Source organism: Acinonyx jubatus, chromosome E3 (assembly GCF_027475565.1).
Source record: "Acinonyx jubatus isolate Ajub_Pintada_27869175 chromosome E3, VMU_Ajub_asm_v1.0, whole genome shotgun sequence".
Classification (NCBI taxonomy): Eukaryota; Metazoa; Chordata; class Mammalia; order Carnivora; family Felidae; genus Acinonyx; species Acinonyx jubatus.
The window spans coordinates 18,285,571-18,313,384 of record NC_069398.1 but is presented as its reverse complement, the minus strand read 5'-3'; the positions used below and the strand labels follow the sequence as shown (position 1 = coordinate 18,313,384).

Here is a 27,814-nt window from a genome sequence, read left to right as displayed (position 1 = left end):
TCTGCATCTGATTAAGGATGACTGCAAGCTCTTTGTCACTCTCCGCATCAAAATGAGTTAGGGACGCCTGGGTGGCTCAGTCAGTTGAGGATCTGACTTCAGCTCAGGTCGTATCTCGCAGTTCATGAGTTTGAGCCCTGCGTTGGGCTCTGTGCTGATAGCTTGGAGCCTGGAGCCTGCTTCAGATTCTGTGTCTCCCTCTCTCTCTGCCCCTCCCCTGCTCACGCTCTGTCTCTGTCTCTCAAAAATAAACATTAAAAAAAGATTAAAATTTAAAAAAAAAAGAACCAAAAGGAGGAATTAATTTCCTCTCCCCTGGAATCTGGACTGGTCATGTGACTGCTCACCCAGTAGAATGTAGTAGAAGGACCCCGTGTCAATCATGGGCTTACCATCTTGGAGGGCTCTTTCTTGGCACACTCCCTCTCAAAACCTTAGAATAAAGAGAGAAAAAGAAGTGGTTGTAGTTTGGGACTAGTTTACCCTGCAACAGGTAACTGGACCAGCCACCTGCTCTCCTCCCCTTGTAGACATCCGAGGGTCCAGCCTCCGGACCGGAGGAGGGAGGCAGCATGTCATCATGAACAGCAAGGCCGGAAGGGGAAGATCAGGAAGGGCTTTGTACATCGTGCTGGGAGAGTTTCAACTTTTTTTGCTTGAGGAGATGGTAGCGTTTTGTAAGGTAGGCATATTATGACCAGGAAGGTGACTCTAGCAATGGCATAAGAGAGCGGACAGTCACTAGACAGGGAGCTAGGGCGATGGCCCAAGCAACAGAACTCAGGCCACGGTGCTGGGCACGGAGGGAAAGGGAGAGATTCAAGGTCAAGACTTCCTCCTCTGGGAGGCCGTCCCTTGAGGTGCTAACAGGTCGAGCCGGGGAGTCGTCGTCAGTCAGAACCAGGGAGCACAGGCGGCAAGTTTGGGCCACAAAGACAGATGGGGGCGAGGGGGGGGGCGTCAACATTTGTAGTTGAAGCCGCAGACATGGATGCAATGGGGTGGGGAGTTTGGGAGCGAGGAGAAGCAGCCAAGTCCTGGGAGCACCTTTCAAGTTGAGCAAAGGGAGCCGCTCTGCAGGGGGTCGAGAGAGAAACCTGCAGAACAAAGCAGAGAAGCAGGAGGGGGACCCCAAGGCAAGAGTCCAGAGGGAGGGAGTAGTCAGTGGCATCAGCTTGGTGGCCTCGCCACCAAAACGTCTGATTTCACGATCAGGAGGGCATCGGTGGCCTTGGCGAGGGCGAGGCGATGTCTGGTGGTGGGAACTGCAGTCTCACGTAGGTGCCAGAGTAGGAGATGAGGAAGTGGAGGCCGTGAGTGTAAACAGCTCTGTCAAGAAACTTGATGGCGAAGGGTAAGAATGAGATAGGGAAGTGGTTTAGAGGTTGCCAAGTTGAGAGAGCTTCCCCCCAGAGGCACGGGGGACTTAAGCCCGTTGGTACACGGCGAAGAGAGAGGGTTGGTGGAGAGTACGACTCGGCTGTGCGAGAGAAAGGGGTTGAGGGACAGAGTGAGGTCACTAGGGCAAAGGGAAGGAATGCGTCCCAAGGAGGAGGACTCAGCCTTGGGCCCAAGTGGGACGTCTGTGTGATTACAGTGTCTGGCTGGTCAGAGGAAGTGGAGGTGTTGTCACTGGTGGGAGTGGAGGGTTCAGAAGAGTTCTCACCTCTTTTCCCCATACAATAGGAGCTGCGATCATCTCCTAAATGTGAGGAAGGCCACCTGGGCAGATGGTCAGCAAGAAGCGACTGGCGAGGTTAACTTAGGCCAGAGCCTGTGGCCACGGCGCCCTTAGAGCCTCCTGCTTAAGGTCAGGGTTGGTTCTCGGATGTGGGTTAGAGCTGAGCCTGGAGGCAGTTGGAGGACCACAGCCGAGAGAAGGCCTGGGGGGCCACAGGGGCCAGGCTACCGGAGTAACGCCCTGCAAATGAGGCCCCACCACTTCTTTGCTTAGAGACTTGTGTGCGCTTCCCCTGGTCATTTTTTTTTTTAATGTTTATTCATTTACTTTTGAGAGCGAGAGGGAGGGGCAGAGAAAGAGGGAGAGACCCCATTTTTTTTAAAATGTTTATTCAGTTACTTTTGAGAGCGAGAGGGAGGGGCAGAGAGAGAGGGAGAGACCCCCACGCTGACGGTGCAGAGCCCCACGTGGGGCTCGATCTCACAAACCATGAGATCATGATCTGAGCCGAAATCAAGTGTCAGATGCTTAACCCACGGAGCCACTCAGGCGCCCTGCTTCTCTTTGTCTTGGGAGCAAACTCCTAGAGAAGACATGAGTTGAGGACCCTCCGGATCTGCTTCTTGCGGATCTTCCCAGCTTCACCACCTTCCCTTTGACCCCAAGCCCCCAAGGCTCCAGCCATGGCCAAGAGCTCCACTCCAGTTTGTCAACCCACCTGCCCTGAGGGGTTGGATTTGAATGCCACTTTGTGTGCTCTTGGGTGGGTCACTTATCTCCTCTGAGCCTCGATTTCATCATTTGGAAAAGAGGGACAGCAAAACACCTGACAGGGTTCCCGAGACTCCTCAGGGACAGAATGTTAGTGCTGCACGGGGGACCTAGTACTGCTTGGAGCAGTCGGGACTCTGGGTTGTAAGTGACAGAGCCGAATATAAAAAATCTCCTGCGGTTGATTTGTTTCTATCAGGATCCACGGACAGCCCAGATATTACAGTTGATTGATGTTTTCAAAAGTCTCTTATACCGTTTCCCCTCCTTTTCTTTGAATGCCATTCATTTGTTGAATGACAAATAACCTGGTTTATTTGTCCCATAGGGTTTTCACACATTTCTAGATTCACACATTTTCACATGCAGATTTATGTAATTGCACCCCCCATGGTGTCATTTACCCTGGTTTTCTATCCTCACCACCCCCCCCCCCCCCAGTATTTCATACAAACTAACAGTTAGATCTAGGGAATCGAGTAGATTCAATAGTGAGGTTAAGATTGACTGCTGAAGTCCTTTTTTTAATGTAATCATGTAAACGTGAACATAACTTGGGTATTAGATTGCGTTAAGAAATTATTGCTAGCTTTTTAAAGGTGTAATTATGTATTACATAATGGTATTGTGCTTAGGTAGAGTAAAAATCCTTATCTGGCATACAGTAACGTGGATGGATTGCAACACATTATGCTCAATGAAAAAAGTCAGACCCATACTGTATGATTGCATTTGCGTGGAACATTCTAGGACAGGCGAAACTACTCCAGACTGATAAAGAGCAGATCAGTGGTTCCTTGGGGCTGAGGGTGAGGATTAATTGTAGAAGGACATGAGCGAACTTTTAGGGGAGATGAAGTATTTCACATCTTGATTATGGTGCCTATTACTTGGGTATATACATTTGTCAAAACTAATTGAATCATGCCTTTTAAAAGGAATGTGTTTCATTGTATGGAAAGAAAGACGTATTTTATTGTAAATAAAAGTGATTTTAGAAGGAAAGAAAGCATTCTAGGATAAGAAGAATCCATTCAAAATGGTTACAAAACTATAATACACCTATAATATACCTATACTTATACTATACTATATAATATAAACTATTGTATACCTATGGCAGAGAGAGAGAGGGAGACACAGAATCCGAAGCAGACTCCAGGCTCCGAGCTGTCAGCACAGAGCCCGACGCGGGGCTCGAACCCACGAACCACAAGATCATGACCTGAGCCAAAATCGGACGCTCAACCGACTGAGCCACCCAGGCACCCCTGGAATACTTAAGTTTTTATTTAAGTATTGAAATGCTATGACGTCTTGGATTTGTTTTAATAGACAAATATGTCTATTTGTTTAATAGACAAGACAATAATGTGGAAGAAGAAATGAATCAATACTGGGTACCTGTTAATAATTGTTAAAGCTGGGTGATGGGTACGTGTTCTAGAAAGTGAGCAGTGCTGTGTACCTTTTAGCGGTTAGGAACTATCACTCCGCCTGGGCAGCAGGACATGCAAAGCTACGGTTCTCCAAGTCTGTCCGACTCCATCATGCTCTACAGTCTCTTTAGGGCCGTCCTGTCTCTCTCAGAGTGGGTGTACCCATCAGGACCTCTTTCCTTTGTAAGTGTCAGACATCCGACTCAGACTTATTGGCTTATGTGGAGAAAGGAACCTATGCCTTACGTGACAGAAAGGTTAAGGGGTTCAGGCACAGCTCGATCCAGGTACTCCAATGACGCCAAGGACATGTTAGTCTTCATATCTTGCTTCTGGAGGTGTCTGTGTGGGCTGATTCGGGCCAGCTTTTCCTATACGGTGACAAGATGGTCACTACTAGTGCCGGGCTTATAGCCTATCGGCTTACTGACCCCCGGTGGAAAGTGGGCTCTTTTTGCCAGCAGCTCCAACGCGTCTGCTTCTGATCACATGGCCTTGAATCCAGCGGCCCTCCCTGAACCAATCAGAAAAGATTGCTTTGACTGGGGAGCTGTGGCCCTGTGCCCACCTCGGACCCCCTCTTGAAGTTTAGAGACTGCCAGTGTGGAAAGGTTGGTTCCCCGAAGGAAAAGGACGCTAAGAGGTTGGGCCAGAAGCACGCCACAGGCACACTGTCCCAATGCCCCTCTCAGGGAGCCGTCTGCCCCTCCTTAGGTACACGAGGAGCCTCGCGGCAGGCCTTCACCACCCACCACTGGACTGCCTCTCGGGCTTGTGTTCCCCGGACACCTGCTTCCCCGTAGCCGGTGCCACTGGCCTCACATCTGTCATCTGCGGCAGCCCCATACCTGTCCGTCCCACCACACGCCGCACACCTGCTGGGATGTGCAAGTGGCATCTGCGGTTCCCAGCCTGTCCCTCTGTAGGCCTGTCAGGCTCTCGCTTCCGGGGGGCATGGTTTTCAGGCCTCTGGCCAGTCCACTTGTCTCCTGCCGGGAAGCGGGGCACTCCAGGGCCGAAGGCAAAGTGTGCCTGGGTCCTCCGTAAAAGGGAGGTGGTATCTGTGTTATAGGGATGAAACGATTTCCTCAGGATGGATGGATGGGTTTCCTATGCTAAGGATGTAACATATTTATAGTGTTGAGACAGCGCCCGGCACACAGTAGGCGCACAGTAAATGCTGGCTGTTATTCTCATCACTTCGGGTGGAGACGACCCGTTGCAGTCCCAGAGCATCCCCGTCCAGTCCGGTCCAGGCCAGTCCAGTGGCAGGCTCTCAGGTACAACACCACCCATAGGTTTCTACAATTTAATAATGTGTAGAACACTTTTACGCGTTTTGTCTCATTGGAGCCTTACACCTTTGTGAAGAGGGCAGGTCACATGGTCTTTGTCCCCCATTTGCAGACGGAGAAACTGAGGTTGTCAGAGGTCAGACCTCATGCCCGAGATCGTGCCACCAGTCCGTGGTGGAGGTGGGATTTGACCCCGTCCCTCGAGGAATCACATCACTGGGCCTTTGCTCGGCTGCCCCTCAGCCCACAAGGCCTCCTCCAGTCATGCCTCTTGGCCCCCCTCCCACCTTCTCAGGCCCAGCCCGGTGCCCTGAAAATAGTAAAAATGATAAGAGCCCACACTTCTTAAGCACTTGTATCTCTCCGGACGAAGTGCATAAGGCTTTGCTTTCCCCATAACCTCTTGAGCTGGGTATGAGTCTTACTGAGGGGAGACACTGGGGCTGAAGGAAGTGAAATAAGCCTGCCCGGGATCACTCAGCAGGGGCAGCCAGGAGCCCAACTCAGAGAGCAGTCTGACTCTGGGGAAGGCCTCTCGTACCCTCTGCAGCCTCCATGATCCCTTCTCTGAGTCCAAGGATGACAGTGGACTCCCCCTTCCTCTTGAGCAGGAAGTCGGGCTTCTTCCTCTGCTTAGCATCCTTGGAGCCGTCGTTCGTTCGCTCCCCTCCCTCCAACAGGCCGAGAGCTCTCTGCGGGGCAGGAACCTGACCCTCCCTGACTCATTCACCTCTGCAACCCCGGGCACGAAGAAGCCTCCGTGATGCCAGAGTATCTCATTCGTTCTCCGCGAGGCAGGCGGGGCGGAGGCGCTCCCGGATGAAGACACGAGATGCGAGAGGTGGTGACCCTCCCGAGGCCACCGTTTGTAAGTGCAGGGGCCTGGACGAGCCCCTCCCCCTCCATTCCTTGTCTGGCGGGGGCGGGGGTGGGGGGGGGGTTGCAGAAGGCAGCTCAGCCTTAGCTGGGGGTGGGCGGTGGGGGGGGCTGATGGGCGCTTTTACGAACGCCAGGGACAGGATGGTGAGTGGGCTGGGAGCGGACTGAGGGAGGGAAGAAGGAACAGGGTATTTTTGCATTTTGACATTACAAAAGCGCCCATGAGATTGTCAGCGACTGGCCGGCAGCATCTGTTTGGGTTCGGAATTGGCAGGCGAGGCCGAGCTGGGCGGAGGGAGGGCGGCCGCGGGCGGGGGGCGGGGGGGGGGGGGGGAGGGGGGGCGGTGCCTCCGCCCGGAGAAGGGCTATCCCCTTTAAGAGCTCCGCCCAAAGGGGCGCTGCCACCCCGAAGGAGGCGGGCAGCCGCCGCTTCTCATTCATTGTCTTGACAAGAGCATCCTCAGCGGGCAGTCTCTGGCTCCGCCGGCTCCTTCCTCCTCCTCCTCCTCCTCCTCCTCCTCCTCCTTCTCCTCCTCCTCTCCCTCCTCCATTTGGGGGTGGGTCACTCATCTCTCAGCGGCAGGTAAGCCTGGGTCCCCGGGCAAGGGACTAGGCATCCCTGCCCCGGGCCACCTGTGGGGCCGGCGTCAGCTTGGCGGAAGCCGGCTGTGGGGGCGGCCGGGCTGTCGCGCGCCGCCCGGGGGTGGGAGAGAGCCCACTGTCCGCGCCGCCGTGGAGGGGACTGGCCCCGGGGATGGGCGTGCGTGGGAGGGCCCATCCGCGTGTCCCAGGGCGCTGCGAGCAGGCCAGGGTGAGGGACCACCGCAGCCAAGATGGAGGTGGGGGAGCCGGGGGCCTGACGCTCCCCGGAACGGGCATCGGGGGTGGGGGTGGGGACAGGGTGGGGTGCGCCGAGCAGCTGCCCTGAGCCTGGAGACAGGAAGGGGTTGAGAGCAAAACAAGAAAAGACCAAGTTCCCCTTTCCGCGGTTTCTGGGCCTGGTACCTGCGGTGGGGGAGGAGGCAGGGTGGGGCGCCGGCTTCCTGTCCCCCAACCTCGGTTTTGGGGCTCCCTTCTCCCCAGGCCCAGGTTTCTCACCTGGGACTGATCCCCCTGTTTCCAGACTGCTCCTTCTCACAATGCTCCTCACCTGCTCTCTGGGCAGGTGGCCCTGGAGCCTCCTGGAACCTCCCAGGCCAGGCCAGGGTGGGGGTGGGGGGGTGCCTGGGTGAGAAGGGGTGAAGCTGGGCGGGTGGAGTGGAGGCCTGGCAGGGGCCCTCTGAGCCGGCAGCGTGGCCCCGCGGCTCAGCAGGAAGGTGATGCAGGTGGGCGTCAGGATGGGGTCTGGAACCTGGGGAGCCAGAGGCAGTCCCTTTGGCTTTAATCGCTCTCCGCCCAGCCATGGTGGGGGAACTGTCTTCACTGGACCTCAGAGAAGTCAGCGCTGCCTCTCCCTGTGGATAGTTTCAGTGCAGGTGGAGACAGTATTTAAGGGCACCTGCTTAGGCAGACTCTAGAAGCAGAGGTGTGGGAAGGAGATAGTAGGACCCAAGCCATCTGCCTGTTTCTGGTGTCCAGAGACCTGTTGGGGAAGCTGTCTTGACCCCAAGGACCTGCCTCCCAGGCAGGCCCGCACGCTGCTTCCCTGTGTCTGCGGAGCCCGGTGCCAGCAGGCGATGGGGGGCCAGCCCTGTCCCTGCCTTCAGGAAGCTCCCCATGTAGATGTGAAGGATGTGAGGCCTGGCTGCTGTGACTGAGCGAACCCACCCTCCAGGCTGTCTACACTGAAGCCCCCAGAGTGTGGGAGTGAGGCCTCAGAGAGGAAGGGCTGTGTCCATCAGCGGTCGACAAATCGACACTTGGTGCTACCCCACACCAGGCTCTGCCCTAGAGGCTGAGGGTACAGACGTGAGGCCTGGGGTGGGTAGAGAAGGTTGGCCTTGCAGGTTAGCCGGGGGTGGGAGGGGTGGGGGGTGGGGTGAGAAGGGGTGAGGAAGGCGAGCATGAGGGCAACAGGATGGCAGTTATGGTGGAGGGGGCAGGGAGCCCAGGGAGATGAATTAGCTGAGACCTTAAAGGCCAGGCGGAGGGGTGTTCTGGGGGGCACAGAGGACACTCTAAGGTCAGAGTTGACCTGAAGCTCCCTTCAAAGCCCTCAAACCCCACGTTCCCCGCCCCCCAGGATGAGCCGGCAGGTGGTCCGCTCCAGCAAGTTCCGCCACGTGTTTGGACAGCCAGCCAAGGCCGACCAGTGCTATGAGGACGTGCGCGTCTCACAGACCACCTGGGACAGTGGCTTTTGTGCTGTCAACCCCAAGTTCGTTGCCCTGATCTGTGAGGCCAGCGGAGGAGGGGCCTTCCTGGTGCTGTCCCTGGGCAAGGTGAGCCCCTGGAGCAGCAGTGTTCCACTTGAGGGGGCCTCTGGCTATCCAGTGGCCCCTTGGGGGTCCTGATGGCTGTCGCTAAGCCTCCCCGGGCTGCAGCGTTGTCATCTGTAAAACTGAGCTGGGCCACATGAGCCTTACGCCTCCTCCAGCTCCTACATGTAGTGGTCGCATGGAAACTGGAGCTCAGATGACACCAGAAAGGTCACACGGCGAGTCCTGCAGACCCAGGGCCTGGTCTCCCAAGCCTGATGCCCCTGTGGAACACAGAGAGGGCTCCGTGGGGAGAGGGGAGACCCAGCGGTGCTCTCAGGGTAGGGGTGGCTCTGGGCCTGGGCCTGCCTGAGCCCTGGCCCCCCCTGCTGCAGGCAGGGAGGGTGTAAGAGGCCCTCTCTCCTCCCCCAAACTTGCCTTTCCTCTGGTCCTGCTCACAGCCACCCCCATCTGCTCTGCTGACCCCCACCCCCAGCACACTCCTGTGCTCTTGGGGGGTGAGACAGGAAGGGGAGATCGGCCCTAAGATGTTACCTTAAAAGGGCCGATGGAAGCAGAGAGAAGAGGAAGTGGTTGTGGGTACACAGGAAGCCCTGCCGAGGCAGCAGCTGTCCCCGGAAGCGGCCATTTCCAAACCTTTGCTCCTGCCTGGGGCCAATTATGACGGCCTTTCCTGGTCCCTGTCCTTTTGGAAGGACCCATCTCCATCCCCATCCCCACACTTCCTTGGGGAACCCTAATCTTAATGCAACCTCCCCTCCCTAGAGCCTTGGCCTGTCATCCCCTGGAAGCTTCACTCAGGGAAGGGGGCGGGGGCCAGCCCCAGGGTATAGGTGAGATGTCAGGACCTTGGCCAGGGTCTAACACTAAGGCAGGACCAGGGCCCGGTGTGGCATCCCCTTCCTGCACTACTTGTGGCCAGCCCTTCTGAGCTGCCCGGACAGGGACCCCACTGCCTTCCTCTGTGCCTCTCTGAAAGGGTCTGGGGAGGTTGGATCAGGTTTGGAGAGCAAAAACACCTCCCTCAGAATCCTGCTGTGCTCTCTAGACTGGACGTGTGGACAAGAACGCGCCCATGGTCTGCGGCCACACAGCCCCGGTGCTGGACATCGCCTGGTGCCCGCACAATGATAATGTCATTGCCAGTGGCTCTGAGGATTGCACAGTCATGGTGAGTGGTGGGGGGGACACGGGGGCCGGGAGAGCTCCAGCACCAGATCTGATATTTGGAGCCCCCAAGTCTCACTTGCCCCCTCTCTGCAGGTGTGGGAGATCCCTGATGGGGGCCTGACGCTGCCCCTGAGGGAGCCTGTTGTCACCCTGGAGGGCCACACCAAGCGCGTGGGCATCGTGGCCTGGCACCCCACAGCCCAGAATGTGCTGCTCAGTGCAGGTGCCTGGGGGAAGAGGAGGGGTGGGCTGGTCACGTGGCAGCGAGGCTCGTGGCTTCTGACAGTGGGGATATCACCCAGGTTGCGACAACGTGATCCTGGTGTGGGACGTGGGCACCGGGGCGGCTGTGCTGACGCTCGGCTCGGACGTGCACCCGGACACAATCTACAGTGTGGACTGGAGCCGAGATGGCGCGCTCATTTGCACCTCCTGCCGCGACAAGCGCGTGCGCATCATTGAGCCCCGCAAAGGCACTGTTGTAGCTGTGAGTTGCCATGTATCGTGCCCCTTGACCCTAGGACATTTACCCTTGCACACACCACCAGCTGGGTCCCTAGATGCTGCCCTCCCTTGCTCTCACCTGGAGTCTGGTCATTAGGATGAGTGTGCGGGTACTGACTGACCACCTCCCTTTCTTTCCAGGAGAAGGACCGTCCCCATGAGGGGACCCGGCCTGTGCGCGCCGTGTTTGTATCTGATGGGAAGATCCTGACCACAGGCTTCAGCCGCATGAGTGAGCGGCAGGTGGCGCTGTGGGACACGGTGAGTGCCGGGTGGGGAGCGGGGATCAGGCAGGACTGGAGGCTTAGTCCCCGCCCTGCCACTTGCATGATCCCACACAGCCATGGGCCTCAGTTTACCCTCTGTGGGATGGAGGTTTCCACTGGTTGTTCTGTGAGGGCCTTCCCCGAGTCCCTGCCCGGTGGGCTTCACAGGCCTGACTTGGACCAGCTCATTGTTCCCTGTCTCACCCATCTCTACAGAAGCACCTGGAGGAGCCACTGTCCCTGCAGGAACTGGACACGAGCAGTGGCGTCCTGCTGCCCTTCTTTGACCCCGACACCAACATAGTCTACCTCTGTGGCAAGGTGTCCCAGTCGGGCAGCGGCTTGTGGAGGGAGGAGGGGGGTCTGGGGCGGGGGGGGGGGGTGGATCTTGGAGAGGACCAGGCAAGAGGGATCTGTCGGTGCTGATCCCGGGGTTTGCACGCGCCACCTGCAGGGTGACAGCTCCATCCGGTACTTCGAGATCACTTCCGAGGCCCCATATCTGCACTATCTCTCCATGTTCAGTTCCAAGGAGTCCCAGCGGGGCATGGGCTACATGCCCAAACGTGGCCTGGAGGTGAACAAGTGTGAGATTGCCAGGTGACTGACCCCTGCCCCTGCCCCGAGCATGCTCCCTGGGCTGTGCTGACCCCGTGCCGACCTTGGATTCCAGCCGCCCCCATGCCGCAGGCGCTGCTCACCTTCTCGTTTCCACAGATTCTACAAGCTGCACGAGCGGAGGTGTGAGCCCATTGCCATGACAGTGCCTAGAAAGGTGATGCTCCCATGCCCCTTCCTGGGCTGCGGGCCAGGCACTGACCTCACACACTTGCTGGGTGGTGGTGGTGTGGCCCAAGCACTCACTTACCCAGCCTTGGCCTTGCCCACAGTCGGACCTGTTCCAGGAGGACCTTTACCCACCCACCGCGGGGCCTGACGCTGCCCTCACAGCTGAGGAGTGGCTGAAGGGCCAGGATGCCGGGCCCCTCCTCATTTCCCTCAAGGATGGCTATGTGCCCCCAAAGAGCCGGGAGCTGAGGGTCAACCGGGGCCTGGACACCGGGCGCAGAAAGGCAGCACCAGAGGCCGGTGGTACCCCCAGCTCGGTGAGAAGTGGACGGGAACCTGGGAGGCAGGACGAGAAGACCTATAGGGCAGGGGCTGCTACTGATAGATGGAGTCATTGTCCCCGTGGAAGGTGGCTGGTGTTTGGGCCCCCTCACACTCACAACGTTGGGGATCCTTTGGGGGCCGGGAGTGGGTGATCCTGAGGCCTCAGAAAACAGGTTTCAAGCTTATTGGCCTGCAGCTGTCTGGGCAGCAACCAGCTGAGAGACAGAAGGGCCAGGCCCTGGGGCTCTTGGTAGGGGGGTGGGGGGCTGCCAGGGTCAGGGGAGCCCGGGATGGAGCTGGGACTCACGCAACGATGGGTCCCCCAGGACGCCATACACCGGCTGGAGGAGGAAATGAAGAAGCTCCAGGCCACAGTGCAGGAGCTACACAAGCGCTTGGAGAGTCTGGAGGAGACAGTCCAGGCCAAGTAGAGGACCCAAGGGCCTCAGCTGGGGCCACAGCATCACCTCCCTCCCTTCCAGTCATACCCTTCTCCCCAGGCCACGATGGCAGATAAAAAATAAAATGGCTTTATTTTCTGGTACCTCTCAGACTCTGATGGCCACCTGAATGCTGGGTCTGCTGAAATGACCTGCCCTTGAGCTTCCCCCCTCAGTTACCTTGTGAGATTGGCCCATAGCAGGAGCCGGGGAATGCCTCCAAATACCCTAGACCACAGGAACAGGCCTTGGTGGGTGGGAGCCCCCATGCTGATGTGGGCTGCGAGCCTACTCTTTTCCAGCTCCTTCGCAGAGCTGGCAGGGTCTGAGCCGCTCAAGGCCCTTGCCACGGTTACTCAGGATTTGTCTTTTCTAGTCAACCACAACAACAGGCCACCTTACTGTCAGTATCAGTATGGCTGGTGGGGAACTGAAACTGACGTGACACTTACACAGCACTGACATGACATCTTTCAAACTGCAAGCTGGAGGGAGCAAAATCAGGGGATCTTTTGTGAGGAAAAAGCTTAGAACTCAACCCTGTTTTACAGGTGAGGAAACTGAGGCACAGAGCAGGAGAGAGGGGCTTGCTGAAGGCAGATCTGGAGGCATGAGCTGTCTCTCCTTCTGGTCCCCAGCCTTCCCTGCGGTGCTGCTGCCTCTCAACCCCTTTCTCCGGTTCCCAGCAGATCCTCCCCGGACAGAAGAGACCCGTTAGGCCCTATCAAGTGGGGGCTTACACGTGGGTTTCTGATGCCCACCTTAGTGGGCGACCTCAAGCTAGGGCACGGTTATTAGGGATGGCTGTCCTGGCCACAGCAGAGATTTCTTCATACCACACAGGGAGCCCAGCAAGGACCCAGCGCCTCATCCACAGTCCCCACCCCTTCTTCAGCTACCTAGTTAGACAGGCAGCTGATAAGACATCCCTGTCCATCCATTTGGGTCTCAATCTCTTTGCAAGCCATGTGACCCTGGGCAAGTCACTTCCCTCCAGGCCTCAGCTGCTCTCTAAAGTGGGGAGGGTTGTTAGCAAGGCAGCTCTGTGAACGTAATGGGTGGATCCAATCAGGGGTGTGATAAAGAGAGAATCAGAAAATCTGGAACCTGGGCCCCTGAAAGTGACGTTCCTTCCCTGAGCCTCTCCTGCACAATGGGGATGATGCACCCTGCTGGCAAAGTAGGCTTGAGTACTCTGAGTCACTAGTTCCCCTCCTGGCCCGAGGGATCTGGAAAAGTTCGGGAAAGGATTATAGAAACCCAGAAGGGTTAACCGTCACCACCAGGACTTCTAGCTTTACCAGCCCATTCTCCCTCTGATAGGAAAGAGGCAGGTATGAGGAAGGATGGAGGTTACTTAGGGGCCAAGAAATTGGCCCTGAAAACACAGGGGAACAGAGTGACGGGAGGCTTGAAAACCGCAATCCTTCGCTCCTGAAGGGCCCTGGTCCCATCTGGGTTACCTGCTACCCACCTGGGTCCTGGGGACCTCATCTGTGCCAGGCCTTACTAACCCTGGCACCTGTGTTTAAGATTGATACTAGGGGCACCACGTACCCCAATCTGATGGCTCAGATGGCTTTATTTTCCCTTAACTCTATCCCAGCTCCTGTCCACAGCTCCATTCCTGAAGGCCTCATGGTCTCTCCAGGAGCAGTTGTGGCCACATCAAGCCCTGGGCTAACGGGGTCACTGGACTTTCTCCAGTGGGCCAGAAAGCACCAATGTTCCAGGTGTTGGGGAGACCGTGCTGTGGTACCACATGCTGTGAGGCTACCAAGGGCTGGGTAACCTGCAGGGGGGTGTGGAATCCTCCATCCACCTCTGACACCGGGGTGATGTTGAGGAGCGGGGGAGGTCTGTTACGTTGGCCAGTGTCCTAAAACTCTGGGTACTTTTTCATCTGTGCGCCTTGAAAACTGGCAGAGGGCAGGAGCCCCCAGCAATGGCCGATGAATAGTAGCAGTATTTCTAGGGCTCTACCAAGAGTTACAGAGAAGGTTTATGTGGCCTGCCCTGGAAGAGACTTCATTTTATAGGTGGGGGCACAGAGGCCTATGGATCTACTTAAGAAAGCAACAGAGCTCACAAGAAAGGAAACAAACTGAAAGTCTGTTTAGGTACAAAGTCTGTTGCCCTTAAGACTTTGCTTCCTGCCTTCCATTTATAACCAAGAATAAAACTACCAAGAAATAGAAACAAAAAAAAAAAAAATGAGACTAAAAAAAAGAACAATAAAATTAACAATAAGAGGTAGAGCAGTATCTTAGGCTAGTATGCAGTATGTAGTTCAGATTTCAAACTTAAAAATTGATGCTAAGAGTATCGGATTGATTTTTGCAATTGCATTTAAGTACGTTGTATGTATGTGTATGTGTGCATACGTTACATATATGTGTTTAATGTATAAATATGTATGTGTGTGTGTGTGTACATATATACACACACACGCACACACAGATATCATTTAAGCAACTGAAGTGTCGGGAGAGGGATCCAAATCCAGGTGGGTAAATAGGTTTGAAAAGCAATAGAATGAAATTTTCTACAAGGTTCCGCAGCTTGAGGGACCGACCTTCACCTCAGTCTGTAAAGCAGTGCCTTCCACAGGGGGTCATTATGAGGGTTGTAGGCGTTCCTATCGGTCAAGCATTTGGAATGATGCCTGGCATTGTAGTCAGCTCTCAGGAGTGTTGATAGGAGTAAAATGAACCTGGCCTTGATCCTCACTGGCTGGGAGAGCCCGGAGGGCCCCTGCCTTTTCCTTCAGGTGAAGAAATCCCTGGCGGAGAGCATGTCACCCCCTTCCTGTTGCAGGTGGTACTCATGCCTATAGGGCAGAGTCAGTAATGCTCTCAAGTGAGTAGGCGGTTGGCCCAGATCAGTGTTTCCCACGGAAGGAATGTGAAATGACTAGGTGGCACACAGATGTTTGAAATTTTAATAGTTAGGTATTTATTATAGCGTGTGTTAGAAGAAAATCCCAGGTAGCACGTCAGACCCGAGTACTAAAAAAAAGCGAGTTGATTTAAAGAAATGTTACACTGAACAGGTGGTATGTGAATGTCATGAAAATTTCAAAAGCAATAGGGATTGACCAAAGACTGCGAAATAGGTCTTCCCAAATCTGAGATTTTTGATGCTTTGGGTTTTAAACAAAGTCAGGATACACAAAGAGAGGGGCTATTTTCTGGGTTTGGGCAACAGAGGACTGTGGTGGGGACAGACAGACAGACAGCAGCACTAGGTGCACAGCATCAGTGTAGAGGCGACCACTGTTCACCTTTTGGTGCCTACTCTGGTAAGTCTTGATATGTATACTGTACATGTATGTATATTCACGTGTACGTGAATGTACGCATTCATCTAACAGAATTGGGAACATTCTGTACATAGAATTCTGTAGCTTGCTTTGTTCACCTGATAGCGTAACCCCAGGTTCAGTGTTCTTACCGAAACCTTTTTGTGTTCATTCTTGACTATTTCCTTAGGGTAAAATCCTAGAAGTGGGATTGCTTGGTCATCGCGTAAATATAACTCTTCAGCTTTGAGTACCAGCAGCCGAAGTGCCTCGTGGCATGGCAGTGACAGTTTACAGTTCTGGCGGCTCAGGTGCCCTCTTTCTCATCCTCACCAAAGCCGGGTTCTATTAAACGGTTTTGTTGCTGATTTGATAGCAGATATACTGCTTGCTGTTTCTGCTTTCATTTTGCATTTTTTGGTTTCTTTATTTTGCATATTCAGTGATCACTTGGCTCTTTGGTGAACTGCCCATTTTTGGCCTTTCTTCTGGGATATTAGGAATTTTTTCCTTACTGATTTATAAGTTCTTTATGTTTTAAGGATGTTACTCTGTGATGTCACAGGTACTTTTCATCGCTTAATATTGCCTCTTATGTTTGCTTATGATATCTAAGCTTACTGTTGCTCATGTGGTGAAGGCAATACTGTATTTGATCCATGCTGTGACACACGTTCTTACGTCTTTGCCATCAGCTGTGATTTATTCTCGATGTGTCCTGCGGTCACTGCCAAGTCGTGTTAGAGTTGTCATTACCTGTGCAAGTGGATGTGGTCATTGTTGCTTGTGGCATGGCTGGAGGATTACACCGTCAGCTTTTGGGTGCTTCTGTCCACGTGCCTTTTAAGGGCCATTTGCAGAAGGAGCACAAATCCTGATGCTGTTGGAGAACCATCCATTGATACCTCCTGATGAGATCGAGAAAGGCTCAGTAACAAAACCTGCACCAGAGGGTCGGTAGCGTGGAAGGAAATCTTGGAGAGGATGATGGTGATCTCTTGGGGATGCAGCCTTGCCAATGCCCTTGGCGGCCCGAAGGTCAATATTGTGTGGAAACTCACAGATACCCCAAAAGGGAAGACTTAGCCCTCTTACTGCATTCATCCATTCCCTTTCAATCCGTTTAAATAAGCACAAAAGGACTTTTGCAGGAGCGTCTGGCGGTTCAGTCAACAGAGCATGCAACTCTGGATGTGGTTGTGAGTTCAGGCCCCACATTGCACACAGAGCCTACTTTAAAACTAATTAAACAAACAAGTAAATGGGCTTTTTCCAACAAGCACAAAATTAAAATTGTAAGCAATAAGAAAAACATTAAGCTAACTAGCTGGCAGGGTTTCTTCTTTCTTTTTTCAGTCTTATAATTGATAATGTCTTAGATGAAATATGGCATATAGTTCATGGAGAAAAAGTTTAAAACATAGAGATAAATTAACACACACACACACACACACACACACCCCAGAAATCGCCAGTTCCCTAGTCCTTGTCTGTAGATACGCACATATGCACATACACGTGTTCACGGGCACATTGGCTACATAGGTTCTTGGCCTACCATTTTTCCCTTCACGGTGTCTTGAACATCTTGGCATGTCTGATCCTTCTCGTTCATGTCTGAGATGACCGGTTAGTGTTTCCTTGTGTGGATCCACCATGTTCAGCTGGGCTCCCAGGGGTGACAGAATTCTAAGCTCTGAAACAGGTTGCCCATCTCCCTTTGGAACTCCCCATCAGCAGTGCCCGCTAGTTCTTTGACCCTTACTCTTCTTAGCAGTGCTCTGTAAATCTTGTCATGTTAGCCGCTCTGAAGGGCAGATCAGTGACATCCCCCCTTTTCCTCCCACAAACCACTGGCAGTCTTCTAGATCTGGAGACCAGAAGGAGACGCATGTTGGAAACATTAGAAAGTGGGAGTCATAAGGACTTGTGACCGGACACGTTCGTGTTCTGTCCCCACCTGTTACGTTTGTGCACCTCGCCGTGGTTTGGGCCACCGCACGTGGCTGCAGAGGTCTCTCCCTGGCTCCCACCACCCGCCTCTCTAGTTTCTCCTGTTTCTCCGCTGTTCTCCAGCCTCCCTACAGACTTTCTGTTACTGGAACATTCCAAGGCGGTTCCTGTCCAGAGCATTTCTGTCTGCTCTTCCTCCTGTCTAGAATGCCTTTTGCACAGCTTTCTCCAGTTGTGTAAGGACCCAACTCAGCCCATTCCCTTTCCAGAGAGGCTTTCCCTCTCACAGTCTCTAACGTAGGTCCATCCGTCCTCCATGCTGTTGTCCTTCATCTGTCACAAGCCCTTCCTTATCTTCGTGTCTGGTTCACTACTGTATCCCCAATGGCTGGCACTTAGCAGACCCTCACCAAAGATGGCTTGATGGAATCAATAGTACTAACTTGACGGAGAATACGGTTGAGAGGAGGGGAAACTGCTCCTTGTCATCCAGAGGAGGGCGGTAGTAAGTCCAACGCAGAGCTTGTGGAGGGGGGCAACTCGATCAGCTTTTCAGCAGGTAGGGCTGCTGGGCATTGGAGTGAGTGCCTTCTTTGTGGTGCATAGTCAGGCAGTGGCTTGGTGTTGTTGAAGGGTTCTGGCATCGGATGTCAGGGTTGACCGGGTCAGTTCCAAGGCCGCCTCCAACCCTTAGGTCCATGTTTGATGTTCGAATCACTAGTCTGTGGTTCTTGGACTGCAGATACGGCCTTTACCACTAGATGGCACTAGGTGATTCCTTTGAGGCCGGTGCTCCTCAAACCCGCCAACAGTGAGAACACCATCTTCTCTCTTTTTTTACTTATTGACGTATAGTTGACATACAATGTCACATTAATTTCAGGCGTGCAACAGAGTGATTTGACAAATCTACATATTACTCAGCACTCACCACAGTTAAGTGTCGTCACATCTGTCACCGTACTGTTATAAGAGTAGTATTGACTGGATTCCCTATATTCCACTTTTCATCTTTGTGCGTTACTTATATGACTGGAAGTTTGTACCTCTTAAGCCCTCTTTGCCTATTTTGTCCATCCCCCCGCCCCCTCTGGCAACCACCACCTTGTTCTCTGTGTTTAAGAGTCTATTTTGTTTGTTCGGAGAACAGACTTTTCATTGCATTTTACTCCAAACACCCACTTCAACAAAAGCTTCACAAAACCGTCTTAACTCTTACAGTGTGGAATGCATACTGATATTTTCTATTTCACTCTATTCGACTGCATTTTCACAGACGGAGACTTGCAGACTACTACACTGATTTTATTATACGGGTGGGCCATAATTCATCATTTGAAAAGCACCGTTTTAGACAGCTGAGCCTGTTCACCCTTGGAAAACTTGGACAGTCTGGGCCCGTAGCAAATCGTGTCCCTTAATGAGTGCTTTGTGCATTTCCGTGCTGACTTGCTGCCTCGAGAAACCAAAAGTATGTGCTTCCTTATGTGTGTGTGTGTGTGTGTGTGTGTGCGGATGTGTGAACGTGGACACGAGAGAGACTGGGGGGGATAGGTTTGTACAGGATTAGCACCGACCACAGTCAAGGCAGCGGTAAGCCTTGTCAGTGGACGTAAAGAGAAGATATCATATCTGCCTCTGGGAGCTCAGACTCTAGCTGGGTAACAGTCACTCACCCCTTCCCCTCTCCGCTTGTTCATCAAGAAACATGGAAATGAGCTCATACACTCAGGATATCACTTAGGATGCTTCAGGGTGTAGCAGGTAACAGAAGCCTGACTCCGTTTGGTTTAAGCGATAAAGACATTTGGAAACTCTCAAAATGTCTGTGGAGAGGTAGAGCGGGGTGCAGGCCCACAGTGGCTCGGCCTTAAGGATCCAGGTTTCTTCCATTACATGTCCTTGTCCTAAGGCTGGTTCCACTCATGGTTGCCAGGAGACCTTAAGTGGTCATTGGGGTTTCAGATCCCTGGCTTAGAACACTAGAGCTTTGATTCCCTGTCGTGTGGCCTGGGGAGAGGTTAGGTTACTGTAGCATTTTCCAGGTTGTAGTGCATGCCAGAGAGGGTAAGCTACAACGGCATTTTCTAGGTTGTAGCTGTTCTGTTTATTTGTTCCTGGTTTTCCCTTTTACTCCTTAAGGGACGTGAAATGACAGAGCTGGGGAAAATACTTAGGGAGTCATTATCGAGTTTGACAAAACAATTCTAGATCTTTCCTGTGGACCCAGAACTTCTGGTTGAGTAGGGTTGTCTGAATAGTTCTGGCCAGTGAGTTTGCCGAGTGAATAAATGGCTGCACGTCTTCTGGGTGAGGGATGAGGTGAGGTTATATGCTCTCCAGTGTCCTGGGAAAGGAATTAGCAGTCAGAATAAAGAGAGGTGACACATGGCCGCCGTGGGAAGGGTGAGAGGAGTGTAAGTGAGCACCTCGGCGGATGGCTGAGTCTGTTTACATTTGTAACGGAGTGCTAAATGGGAGTGTGTTGGCCTTGTGAAGTAGATGGTTTTCTTCCTTGACCTGGTTCCCGAGAACCTGAATCTACTGACGTCTACTCACCTGCCTCCCTTTTTATCCCTTCCAGGTTTGCAGTAAGCATTGGCTACTGGCATGACCCTTACAGCCAGCATTTGGTAAGACTGTCTAAGGAGAGGAAGGCCCCCGAAATTAACAGAGGCAAGTGACCCCCTCCCTTCTCACTATTCCCTCATCAGCTGAGAGGCCTGGGGTTTTAGGGGTTTTTTTTTTAAACAATACAAATTTATTATCTTACAGTTCTGAAGGTCAGAAGTCAAACATGGGTCTTACTAGGCTAACATCAAAGTGTCATCAGGGCCGTTTCTTTTGGAGACCATAGGGGAGAGTCTATTTCCTTTTCTTGTCTACCTTCTAGAAACCACCTACATTCCATGGAAGATGGCCCCTTCTCCATTTCAAAGCCAGCAGTATAACATAGGGATTCATTCTTAACATGAGAGTTCCAGTGTTCCTTCTCTCCAGGAGTACATGAAAGTGCTTATTTCCCAACATCCTCGCCAACACAGTGTATTATGAAACTTTTCATCTTTGTGAATCTGATACATGAAAAATGGTACCTTACAGTAATTTTATTTTAGATTTCTCTTATTTTTGGGTGAAGTTGAAGATCATTAGGATTATTTTTTTAAGATCTTTTTTAAATGTTTATTTTGAGAGCAGGCTAGTGAACGAGAGTTCACTTGCTTGCAAGCAGGGAGGGGCAGAGAGAGAGAGAGAGAATGAGAGAGAGAATCCCAAGCAGGCTCCATGCTGTCAGCACAGAGCCTGATGTGGGGCTCAAACCCTTGAACCGTGAGATCATGACCTGAGCTGAAATCAGGAGTCGGACACTTGCTTAGCCCACTGAGCCACCCAGGTGCCCCAAGATCATTTTTATATGTTGAAGAGCCATTTATATGTCTTTTACTGTGAACTGTCTGTTCATGGAAGGAAAGACTTTTTTTGGCCTTGTTAAAGTGATAGTAACACTGTTAGGCTGTACAAGTCATTTCTATCAAGGCAGTGAAAGGAATTGAGACAGGAGGGTGACTTAGTCTCAGCCAGATTGAGAAATTGGCCAAATGACCATAGTTCTTGTGGGTGCAGGGCATCTTGGCCCTAAAGACGGATCCTATGGGTAGTTTCAATGAGAAATGCGAAGACATTTTAAAGTGGTGCTTCCTGAGAATAAGGACATGGTACTTACTTTGAGCTGAGGGTGAAGCCAGGCATCAGTAAGATTGGACGAGGCCTGGCTAAGAGGCCTTAAGCCTCCCTCCCGCACTCTTGAGGACGCTTTCCTAACAGACGCTGCAGAGGCAGGGCCCCACCATGGTGCCCTGGGTGCTGGGGGCCCTGGGCAGCAGGTCAGCCCTCCGGCCTTCCTTCTTCCTCTCCCTGGGTTGGCATCGCTAGACTAGGGCCCCAGAGTAGGAGAGTGCTTCCCAAACAGCGTGTGGGGAGCATTTTTAAAATTTTTCCAATGTCCAGTCCGTTGTGGGTGATAACTCTGTAACCCACGGTAAAAAGGATTTACTAGAAAAGTGAAATGGAAGAGACATGTAACGTTTACTTATTTTTGAGACAGAGCATGAACAAGGGAGGGTCAGAGAGAGAGGGCGACACAGAATCTGAAACAGACTTCAGGCTCTGAGCTGTCAGCACAGAGCCCGACGGGGGGCTTGAACTCACAGCCTGTGAGATCATGACCTGAGTCGAAGTCGGACGCTTTACCGACTGAGCCACCCAGGCGCCCCAAAAGAGACATGTGAAACGACAAGCTCAAATTATTTACTAGTAGAACCCATAGACATGAAATCCCTATGTCAAATTGCAGTGAGTGTCTAAATGCTACTCAAATTTTGTTCTTAAAATAGTAATACTGTAAGCAGAAGTGTTTAGAACACAGATCAATATTATCTTCCTTTGACCCTCTTTTATTTCTTGTATCCTCTGTTCCAGCTTCCCACGCCAGAGCTTAACAAGTCAGTTTATTAGGCACCATTTGCCTGTGCACCGCCCCCTGCCCAACCCCGCCTGTGATGTTTTACAAACATCGAGGCTCTAACCCACACAGGATGGAGATGAAGGGAGCACGATAAGAAATATGGCTGTCTTTGCTTTGACATTTATCTGCCCCATTTCCTGACCCCAGAATACTTTCCAGACGGTCTCCCAATTTTGAGTTTCAGCAGAATTCAGAGTAGCTTTCACTGAGCCAGGAAAAAACACATTTCTAAGAGATCCCATGTTTTGATGTAAAATATTTTTCTTTCATATGTAGAATTAGGGGACATTGCGTTTTCCTTAAGGTAGTTGATCCAACCATTGGATAGATTGTGCTTCTTTTGGTTCAAATGGCTTTAAAAAAAAAAAAAAAAAGAGAATGTTAAAGTCGTTACTTCTCCCCTAAGGTCTATGGATAACCTAAACCGCTACCCCTGAAGAAGGGCAGAAGTGTTGCGTTTTGTCCTCCTGGTGTGGTGAACTTGGCAAGGCTTATTTCCATCATCACTGAGTCATGGCTTGTCTCTGTCTCTCTCTCAGGATATTTTGCTCGCGTCCATGGCGTCAGTCAGCTTGTAAAGGCATTTCTACAGAAGACAGAATGTCACTGTCAGATTCTAAATCTTGGGGCTGGGATGAATACCATCTTCTGGAGACTAAAGGTAAATTAAAAAATACCGCCCCTTGTTTCCCGAATTGTTTAATTTTCTGAAGGTTCCCACCAGGTTCAAAAATGTCAGGGGCGCCTTGGTGACTCTGTCGGTTGAGCACCCGACCCTTGACTGCGGTTCAGGTCATGATCTCTCGGTTTGTGGGTTCAGGCCCCGCATTGGGCTCTGTGCTGACGGCACAGAGGCTGCTTGGGATTCTGTCACTCTCTCACTCTCCCTCTCTCTCTGCCCTTCCCCCATCTCTCTCTCAAAATAAGTCAATAAACATGTTTTTAAATGCTAGAAATATATTCAAAAGGAATGCGGTGACTGCCTGTCTCGCGTCCCTGTCCCCATCTGCTTGCACCTGCTGTGCCACCACTGTCAGCCACGTACGTGATGTCACCAGGGCCCTAGATATGTGCCTTGCTTCTTAGCTCCTGCTGTTACAAACAGGGCTTTTGATCAAAATCCTTGTATACATTCCCTGCGTGTGTGCAAGCGCCCTGCCAGTGGAGTAGCTGAGACCAGGGGCCCATGCATTTGCCGTTTTGACGACAACAAAAGACTTTACTGTCGTCGTGACGGTGTCTTTAGTATAGCTTGGAGATTTGCAAGGCTGGGTGATGGTAGCATGACACAAAGCCCTTTTAAGTTTATTTATTCATTTGGAGAGAGAGAGAGAATCCTAAGTGGGGCTTGGATGCGGGGCCTATCCCACGGAGCACGAGACCGTGACCCAAGCCGAAATCAAGGGTCAGAGCCCAACTGCCTGAGCCATCCAGGTGCCCCTCCATTCTCTGATTTGGTCCCTCACCTCCTTCGTTAGGGTTCAAGAGCAGGTTTAATTACACTCCCTCACAGAAGAGGAAATGGGTCCAGTTAGTGGCAGAATCAGGACCACAGGCCTGGTCTTTGATTCCGGGCTGGAATTGTAGCACCAAACCTTTTCTCCACAACGATCTCACTGATTGCGTTTTCTTTTTTGTAGGTTTGTACAGATGTCTCTTGGTTCTCCTGCCAGGTCGGTCATGTGGCAGTCATGGGTACGTGCATTTCCCCAGATTCTTGCAGAAGTACACCAAGAGAAACTAGAGTGTGTGGGCCTAATGCGACCTGAGTGTGTATTTTGTCCCTCATCAGCTCACCCGATGAGGTCTTTGGTCATCGGTGCCCCCAGCCTCTCTCTCACTGAGGCGAGAAATCAGTGGCCTCAGCACAGCCTTAGTATTAACCGGTTGCGTCTGCATTCTTCATTCAGGATAAGACAGCTAACGTTTCTGAAGGGCGTGCACATCCATGACCTCGGGAATGAACGTGAGAGCTCTGCAGGTGGGGGGGGGGGGTTACCCAGATGGGGCAAGGCGGGCTCCGACAGCTTGTGCCGTCCCCAGGTCGGACAGCCAGTGGCACTGGAGCATGGAACAAACAACGGACTACAGTTCGTCCACGTCCAGATTCCCTCCTTGTTCTCTCCAGAGAGCCCTGCGGCTGCTCGGGGGGGGGGGGGGGGGCTCTTTGCTATAGGTCGGCGGTGCCTCTGGGCCTCAGAGACCACGGTGTGGTGGAAGGAACTGGAAGAGAATGCAGTGGCAGAATGTGTGCAGTGTGAACAGAAGCCACGGGAGAAACTCCTCCTTTGGGCTTGACACCCTTTCAACGTGGTCCCGTGGTTTGGTTTCTCCCCCCGCCGTGTAGGTGGGTTAATCATTACTAAATCTGAGATTTTTATTTCTGAGCAAGGTACACTGAAGCTCATGTGCCCCTTCCAAGAAAAAGGTTATCTGTCAGCAGTGAGGAAGGAGAATAGTGCAGGGTCTGAAAAATTTGGTGGAGTTTTTTCGTTTTGTTTGATAATGACATTAGTCTAAAGGGTTTTAAAAAAATCTGAGTTTCTTTTTAGAAAAATGATGCTTGTTTGCTCTTTGGAGCAGGAGCTGAACGGGCCAAACTTAGGCTGCCACCTATGTTGGTAAATAAAGGTTTACTGCGACACAGCCAACTCCCAGTTCCTTCCATCTTCCCTATGGCTGCTTTAGCCCTACGGCAGCACAGTGGAGAAGTCACAGCAGAGACCGTCTGGCCTGCAAAGGCTAGAGTACTGGCTGTTTACAGCACGTTCGCTGATCCCTGTTTTTGAGCTCTATGTGCTTCTGTAAAAGAGGAGGGGAAATCTCGTCGGCTAGTCTTGTTGTCTCATGCACCTTCCACCTGGGAGGGTCCCCTGGCTGCACCAGCAGAGGCTTGGCTGTGGGTCACAGGCTTTGTGCTGCCGCTGATGTGTGAGCTCCTTCTGTATGACGTCAGGCCCCAAGACCAGTCGAAGGGACAGTTGAAGGCTCTCACCTTCAAGCAGCGGGTGAGAGTAGGGTGCAGGAAAGCCAGTACAACCCCAGACAAAGAATAAAGGGTGAGTGAAACCCTTTAAGGGACCTCAGCTTCTTGGTGTCTCTTGAATCCTATTTCCACACGGCCAGAGGATCAAGGACGCAGGGGGTCAGTCTCAATATGGCAGCCTGTGCGGCGGTCGGCCACGTTGGATCTCCTTTGAGCCTATGGGATACTCTTCCTCACGGTTGTCCCCGGCTGCCCTCCGGTAGCTATCCACGGTCCTGGTTGCCTTCCATGCCTTCCATGCCTCCTGTGACGTGCAAGCTACTGGCGAGTGGAGTGTCGGAAGGGCTCAGGGAATCCCAGAATAAAAAGTTGAAGCGTCATGTCCCACAGCCATTTGTTGCCCCTTTCCCAAAGGCAAGAAAGAAGATGTCTGTTCCTTAAAAGCTCCAGGTGTGCCTTTTGGAAGCTTTCCCTCCATGGTGACCCCTTAATCGGCATTCTTAAGAGGGCAAGTAGCTGATGAGTGGGAAAGCTCTTTAGAAAGTCAGAAGTCCTAGACGAGCTATAGGATTATATGCTGTCCTGCATTTGCTTTTGTTCTCCAGGTCTTCTAGAATTTTAGCGTGTCCTTAACTTCATACCGTGTGAGCGAAATCCTTAGAGGTTGTTCTGGAATTTCCTAGCAAAAGTCATCTTCTGGTATGCTCTAAACGTTTCCTCCGAATATCTTCGGACAGCTTTTTACCCGGCCCTGCCCTACACACGGGCAGGGGAGCGCGGCAGCACCGAGAGAGAGAACGGTTGAGATCGGTGAGCGTGTCTCTTCTGATGGGTCAGGAGACGGTCTTTGTCTCTGTCTTCCTGTCTCCCCCTTCCTCCCTCCCCTTTTGTCCCCCAGACCAGATCCCCTGAGATTTTCCAAGGGCGAGGGGTAGCTGGCTCTCACAGTTCTGACACTTGCCCTTAGGGTCACCTCCTACTGGAAAATGCTTGCTTGTGATTGCTGCCCCCCCGCTCCCCCCTGCCCGTCATGCTGTCTTGGGGGGCCGGCTCCCTCTCTGTCCCTGCTGTCCATCGCTCGTTACTGTGCACGTAAATGGTGTTCTGCGCAGTTGCTCAAGTCAGAAAGAGGGGTGTCATCCTCACCCCAGCTCTTCCTTAATCCCGGCCCACACCTGTGAGGCCCACCACCGGGTTCTGGGCACCAACCATTGTCTTTTTCTTGGTCTTTCTTTCCACTTTAAGTAAGCGGCTCTGTACTTGTGGAATGTAAGTACAGGTGGATATGGAGGCGTTAGAAGAGCGCTTTGGGGGGGCGCCGGGCAGGTCACCAGGTTGTGGAGTGCCTTGTTTCTTTCCCCAAGCCTCAGGGGCATCGGGAGCTGCTGCAGGCAACACGCAGGGTGTCGCTGAGAGTCCAGACAGCGGTGTCCTTACAGTGTGTGCAGTTGGCGAGCTGAGGAGAAGAGAATGCGTTCATGAATACGCATCGGGGCTGAGGGACCGGTTGGACATGACAGAGAATGTGCTAGGATGGCCAGGGGGCCAAGGGGAGAGCAGGCCGTGGATGTAGAAGGGGGAGCAGGGTCGTGTGTGTGTGTGTGTGTGTGTGTGTGTGCGCGCGCGCATGCGCGCGCCTGCCACGCTTTTTTACTGCAGCCCTCAGTAAAGATAAATGTACACCCCAGGCCAAGACCTAATTCTAAGTACCCACGTCAATAAGGTTTTTAAGTTTATTTATTTAACTTGAGAGAGAGAACCAGTGGGGGAAGGGCAGAGAGAGAAGGGGACAGAAGATCCAAAGCGGGCCCTGGCCCCTACGGGGGGCTCAAACTTTCGAGCCGTGAGATCATGACCTGAGCCAATGTCAGACACTTAACCGACGGAGCCACCTCGGCGCCCTGTCCCCGTGACAGTCAATGATAAAGGCACACACGTGGCACTTACTAAGGCAGGCCCTGTTCTGAGTGTCCCTTGTGTGTACTTATTTCCTCATTACTCCTCACAACCCCGTGAGGCGCTGTCCCTGTCTCTGCTTCGCAGAGGAGGGAAACTTGGCCCAGGGAGTGGAGTGACTTTGGGGCCTCGCAGCAGACAGGCGGTGGAGCTGGGATTCGAACCCTCGTCCCCTGCTCCAGAGCACCTGCCCTTTACCACCCGCTGTATCCTCCCCTCACAGAAAAAAGTAAACGTGTCACAAAACAGTACTCACCCCCACTGTGTGCGATGCTTCGGGATTTTTGCTGTTTTATTCCATTTTATCCCTCAAATGCTGGTCAGCATTGGTGTCCTGACCTTCTCTGATTCATCTCGATCTGCTTTTTGGGAAATTCTGTCAGGTCCTACTCCCCCAGCGCCTCCACATACCCCCACCTCCATCCCAGGCACTGGTCCCCCAGTTCAGGCTCCCCGTGACTTCTTCCCTGGACAGCTGTGAACCCCTGACTCCTGTCTTCCATCCATTCCCCACGCGGAGACCACAGTAATCTGGAAAATACATCTCTGCCCATATCGTTCCTGGATGTCAGACCCTTAAGTGCCCTGATGCTGTTCGGGGCCTAGTACTTGCTCGGTACATGAAGGTGGTCAGTAAATGTAGGAGTGAATACATAATTCTAAAGCTTACTGCGTGTTTTTCCTCAGGATGAAGATCTTCTCCCAAGTAAATATTTTGAAGTGGACTTTCCCATGATAGTCACGAGAAAGCTGCACAGCATCAAGTGAGTATGGCTTTGACCAGATGAGAGAGCCCGGTAGGATTCAGGGGCAGCGTTCAGGAGGTGGCCCGTCTGAACGCCAGAGACCTCATTTTAGGGGACTCTTCCCTTTTACCCCCTTCCCACCTTCTTTCTGGCCCCAAGATCCCCATTCCAAACTGTCTTCAAAATGAAATGTCCCCTCCCTTGCAACTCTTCTGTCCGTTAACGTAATTTCTCTGAACACTTAATAGAAATGACCTATAGTGGTATAATTTTAATCTGAAATTTAAAAAAATGTTTCAATGTTTTATTTATTTTTGAGAGAGAGAGAGGGAGACAGAGTATGAGTGGGGGAGAGGCAGAGAGAGAGAGAGACAGGATCCAAAGCAGGGCCCAGGCTCCGAGCTGTCAGCA

The 27,814-nt window shown here is 52.5% G+C and overlaps 2 protein-coding genes across 6 annotated transcripts in view; both read left to right on the top strand.

Moving 5' to 3' along the window:
• Nucleotides 1-6,030: 6,030 nt before the first annotated feature.
• On the top strand, nt 6,031-12,040 carry CORO1A (coronin 1A). 2 transcript variants are annotated; one of them, XM_053213337.1, is made up of 11 exons: nt 6,031-6,054; nt 8,248-8,446; nt 9,492-9,614; nt 9,707-9,836; nt 9,916-10,100; nt 10,259-10,378; nt 10,600-10,704; nt 10,838-10,983; nt 11,101-11,158; nt 11,274-11,489; nt 11,823-12,040. In XM_053213337.1, exons 2-11 carry the CDS (start codon nt 8,249-8,251, stop codon nt 11,925-11,927), a joined length of 1,386 nt encoding a protein of 461 aa, XP_053069312.1. In that variant the 5' UTR covers nt 6,031-6,054; nt 8,248; the 3' UTR covers nt 11,928-12,040. The 2 variants fall into 2 exon arrangements, with proteins under 2 accessions (XP_053069312.1, XP_053069311.1); XM_053213336.1 differs by lacking the exon at nt 6,031-6,054 and adding an exon at nt 6,480-6,648.
• A 136-nt stretch (nt 12,041-12,176) lies between these two features.
• LOC128313646 (leucine carboxyl methyltransferase 1-like) overlaps nt 12,177-27,814 on the top strand; it is a 29,207-nt gene continuing 13,569 nt past the window's right edge. Inside the window, exons 1-4 of one of the 4 annotated variants that reach the window (XM_053213338.1) lie at nt 12,177-14,056; nt 19,775-19,866; nt 22,255-22,376; nt 27,345-27,421. In XM_053213338.1, the coding sequence (XP_053069313.1) occupies nt 13,941-14,056; nt 19,775-19,866; nt 22,255-22,376; nt 27,345-27,421 (407 nt within the window). In that variant the 5' untranslated portion in view covers nt 12,177-13,940. Of the gene's footprint in view, nt 14,057-17,474; nt 18,662-19,774; nt 19,867-21,610; nt 22,377-23,375; nt 23,411-27,344; nt 27,422-27,814 lie in introns of those variants that run through there. The other 3 variants (XM_053213339.1, XM_053213340.1, XM_053213341.1) reach the window with 3 other exon arrangements.

What these genes read in the sequence shown, in the direction of transcription:
- CORO1A (XM_053213337.1), top strand. Translation starts at nt 8,249, where the DNA reads ATGAGCCGGCAGGTGGTCCGCTCCAGCAAGTTCCGCCACGTGTTTGGA. An exon ending in GCAAAGGCACTGTTGTAGCT is followed by an intron (nt 10,101 to 10,258) that starts GTGAGTTGCCAT and finishes CTTTCTTTCCAG; the next exon opens with GAGAAGGACCGTCCCCATGA. An exon ending in CCATGACAGTGCCTAGAAAG is followed by an intron (nt 11,159 to 11,273) that starts GTGATGCTCCCA and finishes CCTTGCCCACAG; the next exon opens with TCGGACCTGTTCCAGGAGGA.